The sequence below is a fragment of the Andrographis paniculata genome, unplaced genomic scaffold (assembly GCF_009805555.1).
Source record: "Andrographis paniculata isolate CXL003 unplaced genomic scaffold, ASM980555v1 Contig46END, whole genome shotgun sequence".
Lineage (NCBI taxonomy): Eukaryota > Viridiplantae > Streptophyta > Magnoliopsida > Lamiales > Acanthaceae > Andrographis > Andrographis paniculata.
Genome location: NW_026137580.1, coordinates 350,410 through 371,103, shown reverse-complemented (window position 1 = coordinate 371,103; position 20,694 = coordinate 350,410). Strand labels below are relative to the sequence as shown.

The following is a 20,694-nucleotide window of genomic DNA, read 5'->3' as shown; positions in this document are numbered from 1 at the left end:
AATGGTTGTATTCGATAGCTTTATACACAAACAACATTTGCGATCCTCATTTGTGTTTCTATATAATTCGTGTTATGATGTGGGAAGAACGACGTTGGGTATAAGGCAAGTAACAGATAGTTCCAATTTATATCAGTCAAACTCAAAATAAATCAATAAATAAATCTAATACTCTGTTTATTCAGATATTTTTTAAGTTTTAATATTAATAGTAATTTATTTAAGAAAATATTACATCGATTAGTTTCTTCCAAAGTTTTTAAAACTAAAAATATAAACTGTATGTTATTTAATCGATGGTAAAAATGTAATTTTAATGTAAATAAAAACATACCTTAAGCTATAAGCAATCTAGTCAACAATATTTATAAATTTGTTAATGTTTGGAGTTTGGATTTTGAGTTGAGATTTGAATAGTAAAAATTAAGTGTTTGATGTGATGTTTTGAATGTAAAATTGATTTTTAATATAATATAAAAAAATAAAAAATAGATGTTTGATTTTGATATTTTTGGAGGAAAAAATGGAATAAATATGTATTTAAAACCAATCTCCAAACAAACAGGTGTTTTTGGTGTGTTTGTTTGGGGGTTTGGATTTTGAGTTGAGATTTGAATAGTAAAAATTTTGAATTTGAATAGTTGCATGATGTGATATAAATAGGTGTTAGATGTGATGTTTTGAATGTAAATTTGATTTTTAAAATAATATAAAAAATAAAAAATAGGTGTTTGATTTGATGTTTTTGGAGAAAAAAATTGGATGAATAGTGGAAATCTAATCCAATCTCCCAAACAAACACAAATGTATTATTATTTTTAATATGTAATACATATAAATAAAAAAATACTTTAAATAGAGACGAATAAAATATTGTATTAAATTATTATTTTTTAAATGAATAAAACACATATATATATATATAAATGTGTATATGTTATACTTAATATTCAAATTTATTTTCATCATCCAAATTTAATTTTATTTCACTTTTAATAAAAGTTTTTTATCATAATATTTTTTTACTTTTATGCACGTTCCCTAAATACCTGTGTAGGCATAACACGAAGGAAGTATTTTTTATTATATTTATTATTATTTTAATGATTAAATCCTAAGTATTAAATACTTAAAAAACAAGTATCAATTCAATAGTTTGTGAGAAGAAATATTTATAATATTTCGAGATATTCACCGGTCTTATAAAAAATAAAATAAAATGGTAAATAAGCCAAAATTCTTATTCTAAAACGCGGCCGAGTAAATCCGTCCGTCCGATGATCTCAGTCCTAGTCTCAGCGCCCACCAACACAGCAGCGGGAAATACAGCCTAAGCCTAATATACTCAAATCAATGGCAGATGATGGAATTGCAGCAGGGATGGATCGTCTCAGCACCACAACCAAGGAAGAAGAAGACTACGAGCACGAATCTAAGGAGAGAGTCTTGCTGCTGTACTTCCTCCAAGAATGGAAGCTCGTCAAGTCCCTCGTGGACGGCATCGTTTCCCACCGCCGCGTCTCCGACCCCTCCGCCGTCCACAAGATCCGATCCATTGTAAGCGGCTGCAACTTTCTTCTGAAACTGTATAATCTGCGGCTAATTTTTTTTTTGTTGTACATTGTGCTTTAATGTTTATACTTGCACCTGCATTTCAAATGTGTGAACTTTTTTTGTGTGTTCTTAAATGCTTGTTATTGTTGGAGATGGCAGAGTGGTGGCTGTGATTGATATTTATATGTAGAGATTGTGAATTTAATTGCTTCAAGTTGTGTGGATGTTCTTGATTTGCTAGTAATGTGTCGATTGGTGTGTCTTTGCTGCTCCCAAATGCTGAATTGTAGACGCTTTGTCTGTCTCTGTGTCTGTTACTGGTATGTTTTGAAACTTTTGCGCTGAATTGGAAGTGTGCTTAAAACTTTTGGGCACGAATCGAATACTAAGAACAATGATATTTTAAAGTGTCCTTGTACTTTTCTCAGGGTAAAATTAGAACTTTATAGGGTTAGTTAACTTTAATTTTTCGAGATTGAATGGAAGAAGTAGCGTGAGGCCCACTTGTGTCAATGGCATAAATAAATGAAAAATAGTGGGTAGTAATTTAGAGAAGGAATGAACTTTTTCACGAAATATGATACAAGCATACTTTTCGTCGACAAACTAAAATGATAAAAGAAGCACGCTTTTTGTAGATGGAGGGAGTATGCACTTTTTATAGAAAACTCACTTCAATGCCTCAGGTGAAGATGCTCAGTCACAAATGTCCATTTCACTTTATTTATCGGAACAGAAAAAGAATATCAAGAAAGTATCTTTTTTAATTTTGTTTTAATGGCTGCCACGCAGATTTCCGATCAATGCAATGGCTTTGTTGTACAAGCATACAAATGTTGATCCGCTTTTCTTTTAAATCCAGCATACATTTTACTTTCTTTTTTTTTTAAATGGTGATATATTTTGAAATGGGTCGTGTGATGCAGCTGGACAAGTATCAGCAACAAGGTGAACTGATAGAGCCTTATCTAGAGTATATGGTTCCACCAATGATGGACATAGTCCGCTCAAGAACCACTGAATTAGGGGCTGATTCCGATGAAATTCTGGAAGTGATCAAGCCTATATGCATTATAATTTATACATTGGTTACAGTTTGTGGATACAAGTCTGTCATCAAGTTCTTCCCCCATCAGGTTTCTGATTTGGAACTCGCAGTATCTCTCTTAGAGAAATGCCATAACATAAATGCTGCCACATCGTTGAGACATGAAAGCACTGGAGAGATGGAGGCAAAATGCATCATTCTTTTGTGGCTTTATATTCTAGTGTTGATTCCATTTGATATATCCTCTGTTGATACTAGTATGGCCAATAGCATCCGTGCTGGGGTTGATGGACCTCCTCCATTGGTGTTGAGGATTTTAGAGTTCTGTAAGGACTATTTGTCAAGTGCGGGTCCTATGCGGACTATAGCTGGATTACTTTTATCACGACTCCTAACACGCCCAGATATGTCAAAGGCATTCACCAGGTCTCTCTCTCTCTATGATCATTCTCTTTGTTTTTTTGGAAACCTGGAAAGTGATAGACACGTTGAGTGTGTAACAGTTCATAGAAGAATTAAGATATATGGATGTGGGACTTCAAAATGCATAGCATTGTAAAAAGGGAGATCTTGCAAAAATATATTGTGTCCTTTGACAATGTTGATTTCTTGGGGTGTGAGTGCTTTATTTAAGCCACAAGTTTTTTATATGGTTATCTTGGTGAGCTAATATTCTAAAATGGAAAGGTTCATCTAATTTATGCTTTTACATCTTGATGCTTGTTCAAGTCTTAATTAGAGTATGCTGTATCGGCACCCTACTTGAAATCACTTATTAAGTATTTTAATGCTCCATAGAGACACCAAAATTTCAAATCTAAGTTATACTCTGAGCGAATTGTGACAAAATCTAAATTTAGATATTAGTAATTTTACTCTGGTTTCCTAATGATGACCCTCAAATTTTGAAGCCTAATGCAGTGTAGTCTTAGGGAGCCTTACTGAACCACTAATGCAGTTTATTCATAAATGATTGAGTTTGTCCTTTTACCCCCTTCAGTTTTGTTGATTGGGTTCATAATATTCTTTCTTCTGCGGAGAATGATGTTATCGACCACTTCCGACTATTGGGTGCTGTTGCAGCTGTGGCTGCCATTTTCAAGGTTTGTTTTCATTGCATTAGATGTATTTGCATGTTTATAGTTTTATGAACTTTATTAATATGTTTACATTTAAGAAGTTGAAACTTGTGGTTTTCAGCGATCATCAATTGAGTTCCTCTGCTGTCGTGGTCCCTTAATTATATAATAGATACTGTAGACACTTTTCATGATATGCTCTCCTTTCATTTACTAGTGAATATTAGATCTGCAAACTCAAAGATAAAAGTTTGGCGTTTAATTCTTAGGGTGTTCTTATTTTCGGTTTTGAGTTTGAAATGCTGCAGTCCAAAGCATTGCTAGTTCAAATCTTGTGAAATTTTATGGCTGTCTGAATGGGGTGAAAAATTGTACAAAATACATTGATAGTTTTTGTGCTTCAACTCTTTCTCCATTGTGCTCTGCGCCTTAATGCTTGTTTGTTACAAAATATACTAACTATTTCTCATTTTGTTTGCTACTTCTGCTTTTGTCATGGTATTTTAGCTTTTAGGTAGCATAATTTTGACAGTTTTATACTATTCATTTTGCCCTTATCTTTTGTTTGGAATGATTTTATTTGTATAAGAGGGTAAAAGGAGAAAAATTATGTGTAAATAAAGAAAAGTTAAAAAAGTTTTGGGACATCTCAAATTATAAATAATAGCAAAATATTTGGGACAAAGAAAGTGTTAAAAATGATTACTGATTTCCTTCATGGTAAGATAGAAAGAAATGCTGTTACTCGTGGTTAGAATTTTCTCACATGTTTGTTTTGCTGCCTAAAGAAAGAAAATAAAAGAACTGTGTTTTGTCTTTTGATTGCTCTTTATCTTTCAATGCAATCTTTTCTTTCATTGATTGTTCTTTTCCCTTGAAATCCAGATTGGTAGCACAAAATTTTTGCAGCCTGTGGTCACAATTTTATGGACTGATGCATCTGTTCTGATGAAGTCACCTATGGCTACTCGGAGTTCATTACTTCGCAAGTATCTGATAAAGTTAACCCAGCGGATCGGGCTTACCTGCCTGCCTCGTCAGACTGCAACGTGGCGTTATGTGGTTAGTTAAAGTAAATGTTGATATGTTTTTGTTCATTGTTCTCATCCATCATAGCCACCTAAAAGTGTATTGTCTACATCATTGATCATCAATTCTGTAAATTAATCTTTGGTGGTCTATATTATATTTCTCTGTAAACAAAAAGAAAAACAAAATTATTTACTTATGTTAATCAATTTCATTCTATACCCATGGAAAACTCTCTCCCTCTCAAAAGAAAATCAATAGCAAACTTCTGGAATTTATACTTGAGTTTGAAGTTGCTCTATGATTCTACATGTGACACTTACTTCGCCTTTACTGATGTCTCTAATGTATGTTAGAGCATATTTTCTGAAATGTATTTAATGGTGCATGAAAAAAAATATAGGCTAACTGTGATATTTCATGATTTCTGATAAATATATGAGTTAGTGATTGAGTTTCTTAAAACTTTTCAAATTCCTTGAAAAAGAATATAGTGATGATGAATTTATGAGTACTTTCATGCTAAATGGCCAAAGGGCATTATTCTTACTCCTTAGTTGTGAGGAAGCAGAACACTCTGTGTTCCCCTTGCTTATTTTTATGGCAAAAAATGTGGTCTCATCTATAATGTTAGGAGACACTTTAAGCAGTTTACTTGTTAGGAGACACTTTAAGCAGTTTACTTTTCAATGTTCCCATGTTCTTACTTGTGGATTTCCTCTAGGGTAGGAATGTCACACTTGGAGAGAACAACATACCTTCACATGTTGGAAAGGATAATAACCAATCAAGTGACTTGGTGAATGTTAACTCCAGTATTAATGCCTCTCAAGAGACAAGCTTCTTTGAAGAAGAAGAAGAAGAAGAAGATATGGATGTCCCAGATATCATTGAAGACATTATTGAAGTTTTGTTGTCTGGATTGAGGGATACGGTATGCCTGAGGGTTATAACCAGATGCTTCGAATGATTTTTCAGTATACTTTGGTGATTTGTAGTTACAACAACATTTTCAGTAGTCATTATTTTATGTCATTTATTATTCATGAAACACTGATTGTTTTTGTATTTTCTACGCAAGCTTGGCACTTGATTTCTTAATTACCATGGTAGATGCTTTTCTTCAAGTGTGTTCTTTATGCATCTGATTTTTGTCGTCTAGGACACTATTGTACGATGGTCTGCTGCAAAAGGTGTAGGCCGCATCGCGTCACGATTAACTTATGCTCTGTCAGATGAAGTTTTGTCTTCTGTATTGGAGCTTTTCTCTCCTGGCGAGGTAGGTTTTGAAATTTATCTTATGCCCCTGGCTTCTCAACATTGAACTTCTTCTAGTTCTCTTCTGAAAGTTGCAATTCCTTCATACGTAACAACACGACATTTTCCAGGACTATATATTGAATTAAATGTGCTCCAAACTAAGTTGGGAACATCCACCTATTTGGTTGCGTGCTCTTCTGCAATTTCCCACTTTTTTTTATCATTATGCTAAGGTTTATTTTTTAGATGATGTTTTTTGTAATTGAACCCTTATCCCTTATGTTGACATATTGGTTCCTTAGATTCTTCTTGCCTTTTACTTCCACTAAATTTAATTTCAGTGCAAACAAAATTTTGAATTTTCCTATTGCTTGGAATGGTTTTCTTAATGGAGCTTATAAGAAAGCTCCATTTTGTTTGAATAAAATTATTTAAAATCCTTATTAATCATGCATAAAACTGTTCAAACCATCATACCATCTGTGCAGATGATATAGAACTTGAAGCATGCTAGCCATATCTAGCTAGAAAGATTGTTCTTCGACATTCTATGGCAAAACTGTCTACATCGATACATTTTGTGAATTTCACCTTGCTAATTAACTGCATGTTTCAGGGAGATGGCTCTTGGCATGGTGGTTGCTTGGCATTGGCAGAATTGGCACGGAGAGGATTGCTTCTGCCAGTCAGTTTTCCAAAAGTTGTCCCTGTTATCATAAAGGTGTAATCTCTGTCATTATTGTACAAATCTATGGGGCTGTTGCTCCTGCACAGCTGCCTTTTTGTTTGTCCAATTTTGTAGTGAGCTGCCATGGTAAAAAGCCTGTGATTGTTATATTTGATCGTTGAAGGATTTTATGCTTCTTTTTTACCTCCAAAGGGGTGAATATTTGCGACGCAGTCATATGCAAATCCTAGCTATTCAGTTCCCTTGTGTCAGGGTCTCTAAATCAGAGAACATGAGACTCCAAATGCTAATGTTTATTGCTTGTCTTGTTTTTCTAATTATGGGACTTGACAAACAGAAAACTTTCTCTCAGGCTTTACATTATGATATTCGAAGAGGGCCTCATAGTGTTGGGTCTCACGTACGTGATGCTGCTGCTTATGTTTCTTGGGCATTTGGTCGTTCATATTACCATAGAGATATGACAAATGTGCTGGAACAGTTAGCACCACATCTTCTAGCAGTGGCCTGCTATGACCGTGAGGTTTTATTTATATTCACAAGTTTTCTCCTTCCGAGACTGAATAATGTATAATGATTCCATTTTCTGCTTATCCTGTCCCAATACTGACCTTTTGATCTTGATGCTTAGGTTAACTGCAGACGAGCGGCAGCTGCTGCTTTTCAGGAAAATGTAGGGAGACAAGGAAGTTTCCCCCATGGAATCGATATTGTGAATACAGCTGATTATTTTGCCCTGTCCTCTCGGACAAACTCTTATCTTCATGTCGCTGTTTGCATTGCTCAATACAATGGCTATCTTAGTTACTTTGTCGATGAACTGTTACATAGCAAGATCTGCCACTGGGTATGTTCTATCTGCTTCTGCTTCCAAATTTTGTAGAATTACTATATGTCATTTCATCCCAAGATCTGCCACTGGGTACCTTGAGTATCCTCTCCTTTCTATAGAAGTTTCAAGCATGATTTCATCACTGCTGATTCGATTATTTAAATTTCTTGGGCATGCAGGAGAAGGGTCTAAGAGAACTTGCTGCCACTGCCCTCTCACATCTTGTAAAACTCAAGCCTGAATATTTTGCTGATGTAATTTTGGATAAGTTAGTTCCTTGCACACTGTCAACTGATTTATGCATGCGGCACGGTGCAACCTTGGCTACTGGAGAGGTGATTTTGGCTTTACATGAGTGCAACTATGCTCTTTCCACAGGTCATGACATCATTTGCTTTAGAATTTGTCGTAATTGCTTTACCATAGTGCAATCTTTTATGTTATATTTTGCACTTTCTTTTGTTTGCTATGGCTACTAAATGAGTTTTTACATTTATAAGGTTCCTTTGCTATCTATTTGTGTATTTTTCATGGGAAGCTCCACCTAATCTTCTATGTAGACTTAATCTTATCAAATCAAAAGTTTGGAAATTTCATGGTTAAAAGCTTGACTGTGGAAAATAGGTTCCTGTGATGAGCAAGTGGCTAGCTTCTTTAGTACCCTTGGTAAATCACAATATGAGTGAGAATAAAGAATTCACTTAGATAGATATAGTTATTTAAGATCAGTGTTTGTGATTAAAAATCTGTGAAATCTCTAGTTCTTCAATTTAACAAAATAGACGAGGTTTTATTGGGCGAACTTTTACTTAGCATTTGAAAATATAAGCTGTTAAACAATTATGGTTATGCTCTTACAGATAAGCAGAAAGTAGCTGCTGGTGTAGTTCCAGCCATAGAGAAAGCGCGGCTTTATCGTGGCAAAGGAGGGGAAATAATGCGTTCTGCTGTTTCTCGCTTCATCGAGTGCATTTCCCGAGCTCAAGTCTCTCTGACTGAGAAGATCAAACAAACTCTGCTTGACACTCTCAATGAGAATTTGAAACATCCTAATTCTCAGATACAGGTCTTGATTTTCAACACACTTTCTCATAAAGTCAATTGTATTTTTTGTTAATATTTCCTGTAAATAACTTTTACTCATGCTTTTAGAATGCTGCCGTTGAAGCCGTTCGACAGTACATTCGTACTTACCTTGTATCGGTGGAGAGAAAGGGAGTGGACCGTATTATTTCAAAATATCTCAAACAGCTGACTGATCCCAATGTTGCATCAAGACGAGGATCAGCCCTGGCTCTTGGCGTTCTACCGTTTGAGTTTCTGGCTACCGAGTGGAAATCTATCTTAACAAAGCTCTGTAGTGCATGTGAAATTGAGGTGGATGCATTTGCTTTGAAGAAGTTCTGAACTTTAGCTACGTTTTAAAAAATAAATGCTTGCCAATATTCTTTTCTGATAAACATTTGTTGTGTATAGGATAATCCTGAAGATCGGGATGCTGAAGCACGTGTAAATGCTGTCAAAGGACTGGTATCTGTTTGTGAAACTTTAACCAAAGCCGGAGAATTGTCTGCTTTCTTTTCTGGAGATGATCGACTTGCCCTCTTTCATTTCATCAAAGATGAAGTGATGAGCAGTTTGTTAAAGGCTCTGGACGATTATTCGACAGATAACCGGGGCGATGTGGGCTCATGGATTCGTGAAGCTGCAATGGATGGCCTTGAGAAATGTACATACATTTTATGCGAAAGGGATTCCGAAGATCAAGAAAAATGGTCTGTTTCCGATCTTACTAGAAGTGATAGCTCCAATAACGACCAGAGCACTGCCTATTTCGATTCCACGTTGGCAAATAGTTTAGTCGGAGGTATTGCGAAGCAAGCTGTGGAGAAGATGGATAAGTTAAGGGAATCAGCAGCGAGGGTTCTTCAAAGAATACTTTACGATAAAACAATCTCTGTGCCACACATACCGCACAGGGATATTCTCGAACGTACAGTTCCAGACGATGCTCATCTTAAGTGGGGGGTAAATCACAATGCCAACTCATATCTATTGAATATCGACTCTTTTTGTAAAATATTTCATTCTGATTCACCTGCAGGATCCTACATTCTCGTATCCTCGTTTCATACAACTTCTTCAAGTTAGTTGCTACAGTCGATATATTGTATCTGGACTTGTCATTTCCATTGGTGGGCTACAAGAATCTTTGAGGAAGGCTTCGCTCGGTGCTTTGTTGGATTATCTTCAAAGTGATAGCGGCGAAGATGGTCCCCGAGTGTTAAGTCTTTCTTCGGACATTCAATGGGTTCTTCAGAAATACAGGAGATGCGACCGAGTCATCGTACCCACTCTGAAGGTAATTTAATTCTACGGCTTTATACTTTCGATGAGCTTTACATGTTTGTCTTCTTGTGTATCCGAAATAGTATAAATTATTAAGACTTTAATGTCCCGTTGTTTTCTCAGACTGTCGAGATTCTTTTCAGCCACAAGATATTGTTAAATATGGAGGTTAGTATGCTATTCTCTTCATTCTTGCTCGACAAGCTCCCTTTTCGGGTTTTGTTTTTTGCCATTTTGAAGCTTATTCGGTTACAGCTGTGTGGAGTTAATTCCGATTGCTACATTCTTCTTGTCGACATAGTATGTTCTTATTATGTCTCAGGCTCACACTCCCGTCTTCTGCAATGATGTTCTCGATTCTCTCGCCACCGAGTTGAAAGGAACGAAGGATTTCTCCAAGTTATATTCAGGAATCACGATACTCGGATACATCGCGTCGATTTCAGGCCCGGTCAACACCAAGGCCTTCTCGCATTTGCTTACCTTCCTCAGCCACCGCTACCCCAAGGTTCGTCGCTAAAAACTATTTGATTTTTCAATCAACAGGCGATCGATGATGTTTGTTTCTTGCAGATCCGGAAATACGCTGCCGAGCAAGTGTACCTTGTCCTGTTAGGAAACGGAGCTCTAATGAGCGAGGATAAATTGGACGAAGCCACTGAGATCATAACCGAGACTTGCTGGGAAGGTGATCTCGAAGAAGCAAAACGGCGAAGGCTACAAATCTGCCAGATGGCGAAGATCGAAATTGCCACTCGAACAGTAAATGTTACGGGCGCAAAACCGACGAATGTTTCTGAAGAGAGAGATGAGAATGCTACATACTCGTCGCTTGTAGGCTCGGCCGGGTTTTAATCTGTGCGTCGATGGTACTGTTATAACAACGGTAAATCTTTTCTACGATCGTATCGACTTGTTTTGATTCAGTTATTCTCTGCAGCTGAGCTCAGAGATCAATCTGGTGTTCGACAACAATGGATGGTCGTAAGCACGGACAACGGTCGAACAAAGGTATGGCTTTCTTCATTTAGCATGTTAGTATTTGTCGCTTCATATATGCATTTTTCTTTGGCGAGGGATTGTTTGCATGCCTAGATATCTTCAAGTGAATTCTTTGATCGTACGTTCGTATGCGTCTATCGAATTATTTTTTATCGATTGTCATTTTATTCGAGAGAATGTTGCTGTATATGTTATTGTCATTTTATTTGTATAAAATCATCAGTTTTGGACAAATTTTACATTAGATTTTACATGATTTTGTGCATTTTTACTAAAAATATATTTTTGTCAAATGATATCACTTTTTCAAAAAAATTACTAAATCTTATAAAAAAATATATATGTTTCATTGTAATATATACATCATTTATTCCATAAATATATATTATCTTTATGAATTTACATCAGCTTAGTTTAGCTTGAATATCAAATCATTTCAGATTAAATTCAAATTATATAAGATTAAAGAAGATTGTTGATTCTTCCGTACAAATATAATCTTCATATTGTTGTTCTAACGTGATGGGCTTTGGGCTAATGAGCCCAATTAAAACAAGGCCCAACTAATCTACGGCGAACAAAATTTCCTTCCAATTCAACGAGGAGCTCACTTCATACATCGTCGTCAATCTTCTCTCGTCCAGTTCTTCTCCAAAATTCACCGTGCTGTAATCACTGCGGGAGAAACAATTAAGTGGAAAGTGGAATTGAAGGATCTCCAAACCCGTAATCACCTCTGAGACTGAGCCTGATTCCGTGTGGTGATCGCTGCTGACGCGCATTCGGATCCTGCACCCTGTTTTGGAACGACAACTACCGGATTTGGATCGCGACCGTCCATTGGAGCGGAGGTGGTGGTAGAAATTCTTTGGAACGAGTCGGATCCTTTAGATCCGGATGTCCGGGGATCCGAGTATGGATGCGTTGCAGGAGATGGGCTGGGAGGAGCTTCGGAAGGAGGCTCGGAAGATAGAGGGAGATCTCGATGTCAAGCTGTCTTCGTACGCCAAGCTCGGAGCCCGCTTCACTCAAGCAGGTATAAAAGGATTTTTCGTAATCTGCTGCGGCTTTTTTCCAACTTTTTTTTTGTCTTGTGATTTGATTTTCCTAATTGACAGTGTCGGTAAGATGATCCAATTTATAATTTCTAGGTTTATTAGAACTTTATATATGATACTCTGGACATGTGAATTTTCTTTTCAAGTTGGAATGCTGCTTATTTCTAGATTTAGTAATGAATTTAGGGCTATGTTGTTTATGAATGGCTTAGATGTAGTCAGTTTGCTATTGAATTAATGGCCTGATGACCTAGCTCGATTTGTGGATTAATTCAGAGGCATTTGAGCACTGAGTGATTATAGTTTGTTGATAGTGAGAAGGAATACATGTGTTGTTTTACTGTTTCTGTGAGATTTAATTGCTTGAATGATAACATGCATTACAGCTATAATCCTAGGGTGGGCTTTTGTGTCCATCCTTTCTTGTTTATTTGTAATCGAATCTAATTGGATTTACTTAATGGAAAGCTATTTGCGGAAAATTGTTATATCTGATGGTCTGGCTGGGTGATAAGATTCGGTATTTGCATATAAGTTTAACATAATTGACTGCTGAAGCCATTTCTTTCGTTGGAAGCATTGTTTTTTGTATTTATAATGATTTAATGGGCTTTAGGTCATGTTGATGCTGGTTCGCCGACTTCTGGGTCCGGAAGGTCGTGGAAGTCCATGGAAATGGAGATTCAGTCGTTGCTGGAGAAGCTACTGGACATAAATGATTCAATGAGTCGATGTGCTGCATCCGCTGCTCCTACTACCTCAGTTACTCAAAAGCTTGCGAGACATAGGGACATACTGCATGAGTTTACCCAGGTTATTTAATACCATGCAAAATTTCATCAATACAATGGAAATGCTCAGCTCATAACGTGTGCTTGGTTAAGTTTTCTGGGCAAGTACTATAGCATGGTGCTCTCTGCAATGTGAAGTCAAATTGATGACGTAGTGATAATTTCTTTCATACACATGTTCCTGTGTGATTTATGTCTGCTATTTTACGTACATGTCATTATATAATTCAAGAGTGTTTGGATAATTTTCCTTTCTTTACTCTTTCTTCTTTCCATAGGATTCAAAATTCTTTAATTAGAGGCATTTTACCATACTTAAAGAAATTCTCTGCCTAACATCTATGTGAAGAAATCCCACAGTAATAATGACAACTAATTCCAATGATAATGCAAGATTAGTTTCCATCGACTTTGAAGAATACCATAATTTGTTGACAGTATATTTCAATTTCGAATCTTTTTTTTTTTTTTTTTCCGCTTTTAGGTTATTAATTACTCAAGGTGCTGAATGTTTTTCTTCTTTTCAACTTTAGTTAATTTATTATGCTTTTTGAATTAATTAATAATGTTTCTATAGGAATTTAGGCGCACCAAGGGAAATATTAACTCAATGAGAGAACATGCGGAGCTTCTTAGTTCAGTACGAGATGATATCAGCGAGTCAAAGGTAGAGCATTGAAGTTCCATCTGAGAGTACTAACAAATTTGTTCCCAATGCTTTTCCTTAAAGTATATTTTACACAGGCGTCTGGGAGCGCATCCCCACAAGTGCAGTTACTTCGGGAGAGAGCTACCATTCATGGAAGCATATCTCATGTAAGATCTCTAAGCTATGCACTGTTCTATCTTACTCAGTATATTTGCACAAGACTGTACTTTGTGATGCAGTGAACTGGTGTAGTGAAAGTATCTGTGGTTCCGAGAGTACTTTACATTTTTAATTAAATTATACTGTGTAAACTAATAGACAAACCATGAATTAATTGTGTGCCACTATAGTTAAAGAGAACATAATCCTGGATTCATTCCCCGGCCATGTAGTGTAAGTCTGTAAGATTGTTAGGGCAATGAATCGGGTTTGGCAGAATCTGGGATATGCCCTGTCCTTGTATGGGACTTGAGATCCAATGGTCTGGACTCACTAATCTGTCTACGTTATGGATTACAGTCATATATATATGTTACTATTTATTAATATATCATGAGTGATTCGTTGGATTTGGTTTCAATAGATATCCACCCTTGTGGATTATCTTTGGTAGTTGGTATCTAATTCTTCTAAGATTAGATAGAATTTATTAAATATAAGTTGTCATGTACTTTGATTTTTTTACCATTAAAAGTATTAATACTACTATTCCTATTTATTCAACCCAAGTACTGATTCAGAAGTTGTCTAAATGGGGCAGATCTCCGGTAGAGATTGACATAATAGTCATGCCTAATGTTAGAACCTGACATTATATTGCTATTCTTGAAACAAACGTGTTTGTTTAGTGTTTTTTATGTAAGGTACGGGGAATATAAAAGTATTATAGGGAATGGTGTTTTGTGTGTTTCTGTTGACTTTTATTGGTACGAGTATATAATATATATTATATAATGTATTTTTTGAGTAATATTTTTTGGAAGTCATGTAGAAATAAAACACTAGATGAATAAAAATGTCTTGAATCTCTAATCCGGCAAACATTTCTTAAATTATCAAAAGATGGAATTTTATCTTAAATTCTTACTATTGATCTTAGGTGTAAGATGTTACATTCTTACATGTCCAACTCTAGAAAATGAATTTTTCCTACGGTGTAGTTAATTGTTCGAGCAAATACATTTGTAACTTTATTATTTCTCAACTCATAACAGATCGATGACGTGATTGGCCAAGCTCAAGCAACTAGAGCTGTGTTGGGCTCTCAAAGGGCCTTATTTGGCGATGTTCAAGGGAAAGTAAAGCAACTCGGCGACAAATTTCCTGTCATTCGCGGTTTACTTGGTAATTAATCTTCTGTCGATATTCTTCTTTAGAAGTTTTCAAATACAAATGACCGTCATTGGTATCATCTTGTTTCTGGGTCTTCTCATCACAGGTGCTATTCGAAGGAAAAAATCTAGAGACACTCTCATCCTCTCTGCCGTCATTGCTGCTTGTACGCTCTTTCTTATCATCTATTGGCTTTCAAAGTAAGCTGCATTTTTATCCTGCGTAAAAAAACAAAATCGAGAGGTAAAAGAATGGCTTTCCTGATTAATTTTTGCTTGCAATAGCTTAGTTATTCAGTAACTATATTCACTTGGAGACTATCTTCGCGATAACCCCCCGGCTTCTTATCTTTCTCTTTTATTTTTTTCGGCATTAGCTGCTCCTGTTTTTTTACCTTGTGTACAAAAATGGACCAGACAAAAAACACAGAAGTCTGATTTCTCTGAGGCCTTGTGTTTTTGTTATTAAAAGTATGATTTTTGAATAGGTTTGGGCACCTAGGAAGCTACTATTTGTCTCCATTTTCGAATATATATATACATACATGTATTCTAGATTATGATCTTCACTTTCAGTTTGTCTTTTGAATGATATGGATTTGAATTTTTTAGTGAAAAGTAGGCTTTATTTACTCATGTTCTTAAAATTGTTTTCGCATTATTTATGTCATATTTTTCCTTGCATTAAAAATTTATTTTCTATTTTAAGTATTATATCTAAAATTTCTTTTATATTTGAGATAAATTTGTTTTAATTATGTGTTTTATTCCGTGCATAAAGTTTAATTGTGCGATTGTAGATTTTAAGAATAAAATATTGTGTAATTTGTAGTATATTTTTCTATTAATGAAAATAAATATACCTGTCACACATGGTTCGCCTTCGCCTAGTGTGACTTTCGGGGTAGTGGTTGCGGCTGCGGGTTCCATGTTACTGAAAAATAGAAAATAAATAAATGAATGTGATAATATTATCAGTTTATTTCTCCATTTTTGTTTAGGAAATTAGATGGGATTTCTCATATAATTTTATGAGAATCATGCATGATGTTCAGATTTGTTTTATAGTCTATCTAAACAGTTGGAGCATGTGTTTATCTTTGAAAGCTATTTGTACAATAAATTTGCTAATTTTAGTCATTTTTTAGCAAAAAGAATATCCTATGCAGATTTTTTGGGTAACGCATAAAGTTTTATGCAAAAAATAAATCAATAAATAAAGGGTTTGTTCACATTGTAATTTTAGGTAACACAATTTTTAATAAATACTACTCTCTTATTTAAAAAATACAATATGTATACACATTAATGCAATAAAATTAAATTGTAGAGGTGAATTTGTTGCCGTGAAGAAATGAGTTCAACTTCACATATTTAGAATTATATTACCCCTTTGTAATGGAATAGTTTTAAAAATAAATAAATAAAAATAGAATTTTAAAAGAAAATATAAAAATATAAAAATATTTTTTATTAAAAAATAAAATTATAATATTTGTATGCTAATTTTAAAAAATGAAGATAAATTTGATAAGTTATATTTTTGCATGTAGTAAATATGTAATCACTATATATTATAAATATTTTCTCAATTGAAATTATTTACATAAAAAATAATTTTATTACAAATAAACACATAAAAGATAGAATTGTCATTTTACATAAAGTAACACAAACTATCATATATATATTTTTTAATGACGTTACCCGAAAGTGTGTATTGGGTAAACCTTCGATTTCCCTGCAAACTAGGTCCGACAGGCAAGTCACATTAGGCGAATAATGTGTGGTATATTACCTGAGTATATAGTAATAAATAGATTGATCTTTATAATTTATAGTTATGACATTGATTATGTGTTATATTATCTTTTGTTTTTCAGTGACAAATAAATTAATTAATAAACTATAATTATCGTAAAAGTGAATTACAAATGCAAATGGTAAGGAAAAATATACTGCATAAATTTACGACGAAGGTATAGAATAAGTTTACAATGAAATTAAGGGAAGAAAAGTGTGCAATTAAATGAATAACAAATTTAATTTTAAGAATTCTCATTATATAGAGTTAGTTTGCAATGAAGTCAAGGGGAAAAGTGTGCAATAATTTTTATTATATTCTATTTTTCTTTTAAAAGACGTTTTTGGTTGTATGGAGGTAAACTTAAAATTCGACGAATATATATTTTTGTCAATTTCACATTATCAAAAATAATTATAATATATACTTAAAAATCCAACAATTCAATATATTTTTTCTATATTAATTTTTTATACTTAATTAAAAAATAAATTCACTTAAATTGAATATTTAAAAAGTGTTATAATATTTTAAATTTACAATAATAAAATTTAATAAACATAAATAATCTATAGTACTATAATATAAATAAGTATTGGAGGAAAAACAGTATTTTAATTTTTTTTCATAAATAATACTATAAAATATTTATTTTTAATGTATTTGATTTATGTTTTAATTTTGAATTTTATTTTAAGCAATATGTTAAGTTTTGTTTAGATAAATTAACCAAAGTTTTTAATAAAAATATATTATTTTATCATAAAATATAATATTAAAATACTATTAAACAAAATTTCAAATTAAACCACAACCCAAACAAATTCTATATTTTTAAAAGTTTGAAAATAAATTTTTAAAAACAAAACACTAAATTCAACTTTTTAATAAAAGTATAACATTAATTATATATTTTTCATATTTAAACATTTTCAAAACCTTAAAATTTTTTTAAAAAATATATATATATATATATATATTAAACGAAGCAAAAAAAATTAGGATAAAGAACATCGAAATTGAAATGATATAGAAGTATTGTTTATTTAAATAAATAGATTATTATAGATAGGATTAGGCTGATGATGAGTCAGTGAATAGTGACAGTAGAGAGAGAGGGAAGAGAGAGAGGGAAGAGAGAGAGAGAGAGAGAGAGAGAGAGAGCGCTTCCTATCAGAAACAAAAAGGAAAAGAAAGAAATTGCACCACACCACATCACATCCCCACCATTTTCATTTTCATTTTCATTTCTCCATGCTCCTCAATCCACACTTTCTCTCAGTCAATTTACCTAACTTGTTTTGATTCTACGCCAGCATAGCATCGCATCGCATCGCCATGGCAGAATTCCTCAGCGTTCATCCGTCGGAGCTTAAGTTTCCATGTAAGTTGTGGATTTCTGCCAATTTACTTTATTTCTTTCATGTTCTCTGCTTTTGCGTGTTCGCGCTAACCTGATCATGGAGTGTTTTTTTTTTTTTTTTCTTATCCGTTTGAATTTATTTAATTCGAATTTTCATGCGTCGGCTTTGGTGCTCTAGTTCTAGGTTTTCCTACTTTTTTTTTTTTTGGTTTTACATGCTGCGTAGTGTGTGATTTTTTATGTGGCTTCGGTGTTCTGCTTCTCCTTCTTCATGTGGACGTGTGGATAAAAAGTTGAATTGAGGAAGCAGAGTTCGTGTTCTTTGCAGTTGACGAATAAGACCGGTCATTATATTGCATTCAAGGTTATTCTCTATGGTTTTTTCATGCTGCGGTGTAACTTCTGCCCTTAATTATACGAATCATAATTGGAAATTTATGTATGCCTACTGAACTTTGGTAATTGATGATTCTATGATTGCAAAGGTCAAAACAACCAATCCAAAAAGGTATTCTGTCCGTCCGAATGCTGGTATTATTTCACCCAATTCTGTATGCAGTATAACAGGTAAAAATACAAAAGATTTTGATAAAAAAAAAGGTCCTAAAACCTGTTTGATTGTATTGATTTTCATCTTTGTTCTGGATCATCTTCTCCGGGATTGTAGTTACTATGCAAGCACATAAAGAGGCTCCCCCTGATATGCAATGTCGGGATAAGTTTCTAATTCAGAGTGCTATTGCACCGCATGGTGCAACAAACAAAGATGTAACACAAGAAATGGTAAGGTATTTCTGTTTGTAGAAGTGAGAGATATCCAGCCAGCATTATGAAAAATTTATGTTTGTATGGCTGTTCGATGTTATACCTGTTTCGTGTTTTTTTGCAAAGTTCAACAGGAGGGATGAGAAGAATACGGGTGAGTTTAAATTGAGGGTTGTTTACATTCCGGCCAATCCTCCATCCCCTGTCCCGGAAGGAGATGAAGATGGGGCTTCCTCTACAGCATCTTCCGCCGATGATGAGATTAAAAGATCTTCATTTTCTGAGGCTGTAAGAAGGATTTGTGTTTAGTATGTTCATTATTATCCCGCCCCTAAGATACAGACAAATAATATCTGAAAATCGGAAAGTACCATACATTCACTGCTTTCTGAGGCGATTTTGATTTTTAACAAACAAGAATTCACAGGGTTAGTTGAAATCACACTTTACATATGCAGCTTGTAAAGTTTGAAAAGCCATTTTGCCTAAAATTATACAGTGTTTGGCCAACAAGACAAGCGTAATGGCTTTGTTGTTTTGCACATGAACTCCTTTTTCTTGGATGATTTGGAATCTTTATTAACAATAGGCACATTGTCAAATTCAAACCTTGTGTATTCGCTGCCTGACATGTTGAATCAATGATTTGTTCTAGACGAGTTAATCACCCTTCTGTTTTGTAATTATAAACAATAGTAGAGCTTCTTGTTTGTTAATTTTTTCTTCCGTCATTGGCATTAGTGTTTAACTTGACAACCTATTTTTGTGTGTATTTATAATATATTTTTGTGTATTTGTGTGTACTTTTAGGCACGTTCTACCATCATCAAGTTGAAAGAGGAGAAGGAGGCTGCAGTGAAGCAAAATAAAGAGCTCCTTAACGAATTGGTATGCACTGATCAATAATCACTTGCTATACTCATAATTGTTCGTGAAGTTACATACTCTTAACATTGGAAATTAACTTTTAGTAACAGATGATTTCCCTTAGCCCATTGCTTTTCTAGTTACCCAATTTAACTGCGCTCTCTCTTGAATTACTCAAACTGTAAAGAGATCTGTTTAAAAGACTAAAGGCTTAAATTGATGAAGATTTAGCATGTTCCTTTGATTGTCCTTGAAAAAAGATTCATATTTGCAGCTGTTCAACTTGCTGAGTTTTAATAATTGTTGGTACTGAACTGATAGCTGTTTTTGAAATGAGACAATGAAACAAAGTTTCTCAGATATATATTCTCCAATTCTTAGTGTAACTTGTAGATTGTAAAGTACAAGTTTTTCAATTCAAGAAAAGTAAATAAAGAGTTACAATTGAATACTAATGATGATTATTATTTCAATATTTATCAACCAAGCGAAGTTCAGTTGTGGTGAAGTTTTGTTTGGAGAGGAGGATGGTATTGTGCATGCTATTTGAAGTTTAAAAATTGCACCTAGCAAAGCACTGTCCTTACATATCGCCATCGTGTATCTTAGGCTTGTTAAAAGTCTTTCTTTGTTTTCTATCTGAGCAGGAAAAGGCTAGGAAACAAACCAGGCAAGGGCGTGGTGCTGCATCCATTCGCATACTGCTTTATTTTCTTCTACTAGGCATTTTGGTTGGGTATTTCATCCGGAAATAACTGGTACATTGCAAGAAACTATTTTCTTTTTCTTTCTCTTTATTCATTTCATTCATTGTTCATACTTGGAATATCTGATTGATCATCTGTCGCGATGCTTGTAACTGTGGAATTTTAGGAGACCTTTTTTTTGTTGAAAAAGAAAAGAAGAGTTAGGCAGCCCCTTTTATTTTGTCCAACATTTGGGAAATTGATATATTTTTTTGTTTTTTGTTTTTTAAATTGATAAAAAATAGTGTATGTTTTATTCTTTTAATTCAATTGCAAATGGAGCAGCCGATGCCTTTTAACACTTCTAGGATTACTATCAAAGACTCTTGTAAGTTTGTGTAATCACCAACAATATTCTTTGTTTTGAAATAACAAAACAAAATGAGAAATTCATCGATATTAGTTCATTTATACGCATCAACATATATTTATATTTCAATATTTGTCATACATGCGTTTATAGTTAAGAAGGCATGCAA

The 20,694-nt window shown here is 34.1% G+C and overlaps 3 protein-coding genes across 8 annotated transcripts; all 3 read left to right on the top strand.

Annotated features, from left to right (window-relative positions):
* The first annotated feature begins 1,232 nt into the window (after positions 1–1,232).
* LOC127252421 (tubulin-folding cofactor D) lies at positions 1,233–11,629 on the top strand. 5 transcript variants are annotated; one of them, XR_007839085.1, is made up of 19 exons: positions 1,233–1,557; positions 2,481–3,028; positions 3,603–3,705; positions 4,567–4,743; positions 5,435–5,644; positions 5,873–5,989; positions 6,587–6,691; positions 7,011–7,181; positions 7,290–7,505; positions 7,670–7,868; positions 8,351–8,556; positions 8,643–8,867; positions 8,967–9,518; positions 9,595–9,852; positions 9,963–10,007; positions 10,162–10,347; positions 10,413–10,697; positions 10,780–10,850; positions 11,486–11,629. XR_007839085.1 is itself a non-coding variant. In XM_051276577.1 (18 exons), the coding sequence occupies exons 1-17, from the start codon at positions 1,354–1,356 to the stop codon at positions 10,692–10,694; spliced, it is 3,804 nt and encodes a 1,267-aa protein (XP_051132534.1). In that variant the 5' UTR covers positions 1,233–1,353; the 3' UTR covers positions 10,695–10,697; positions 10,780–11,100. The 5 variants fall into 5 exon arrangements, 2 of the variants coding, with proteins under 2 accessions (XP_051132534.1, XP_051132533.1); XR_007839084.1 differs by having other exon boundaries at positions 1,234–1,557; positions 10,413–10,708; XR_007839083.1 differs by lacking the exon at positions 11,486–11,629 and adding an exon at positions 11,399–11,417 and having other exon boundaries at positions 1,234–1,557; positions 10,413–10,708.
* LOC127252424 (Golgi SNAP receptor complex member 1-2) lies at positions 11,463–15,302 on the top strand. Its single transcript, XM_051276584.1, has 6 exons — positions 11,463–11,877; positions 12,516–12,712; positions 13,268–13,357; positions 13,435–13,506; positions 14,554–14,683; positions 14,778–15,302. The coding sequence occupies exons 1-6, from the start codon at positions 11,739–11,741 to the stop codon at positions 14,873–14,875; spliced, it is 726 nt and encodes a 241-aa protein (XP_051132541.1). The 5' UTR covers positions 11,463–11,738; the 3' UTR covers positions 14,876–15,302.
* Positions 15,303–17,576: 2,274 nt separating this feature from the next.
* Positions 17,577–20,383, top strand: LOC127252426 (vesicle-associated protein 1-3-like). 2 transcript variants are annotated; one of them, XM_051276586.1, is made up of 7 exons: positions 17,577–17,858; positions 18,131–18,201; positions 18,323–18,404; positions 18,505–18,620; positions 18,729–18,890; positions 19,413–19,490; positions 20,117–20,383. In XM_051276586.1, exons 1-7 carry the CDS (start codon positions 17,813–17,815, stop codon positions 20,222–20,224), a joined length of 663 nt encoding a protein of 220 aa, XP_051132543.1. In that variant the 5' UTR covers positions 17,577–17,812; the 3' UTR covers positions 20,225–20,383. The 2 variants fall into 2 exon arrangements, with proteins under 2 accessions (XP_051132543.1, XP_051132544.1); XM_051276587.1 differs by having other exon boundaries at positions 17,578–17,858; positions 18,064–18,404.
* Positions 20,384–20,694: the final 311 nt, after the last annotated feature.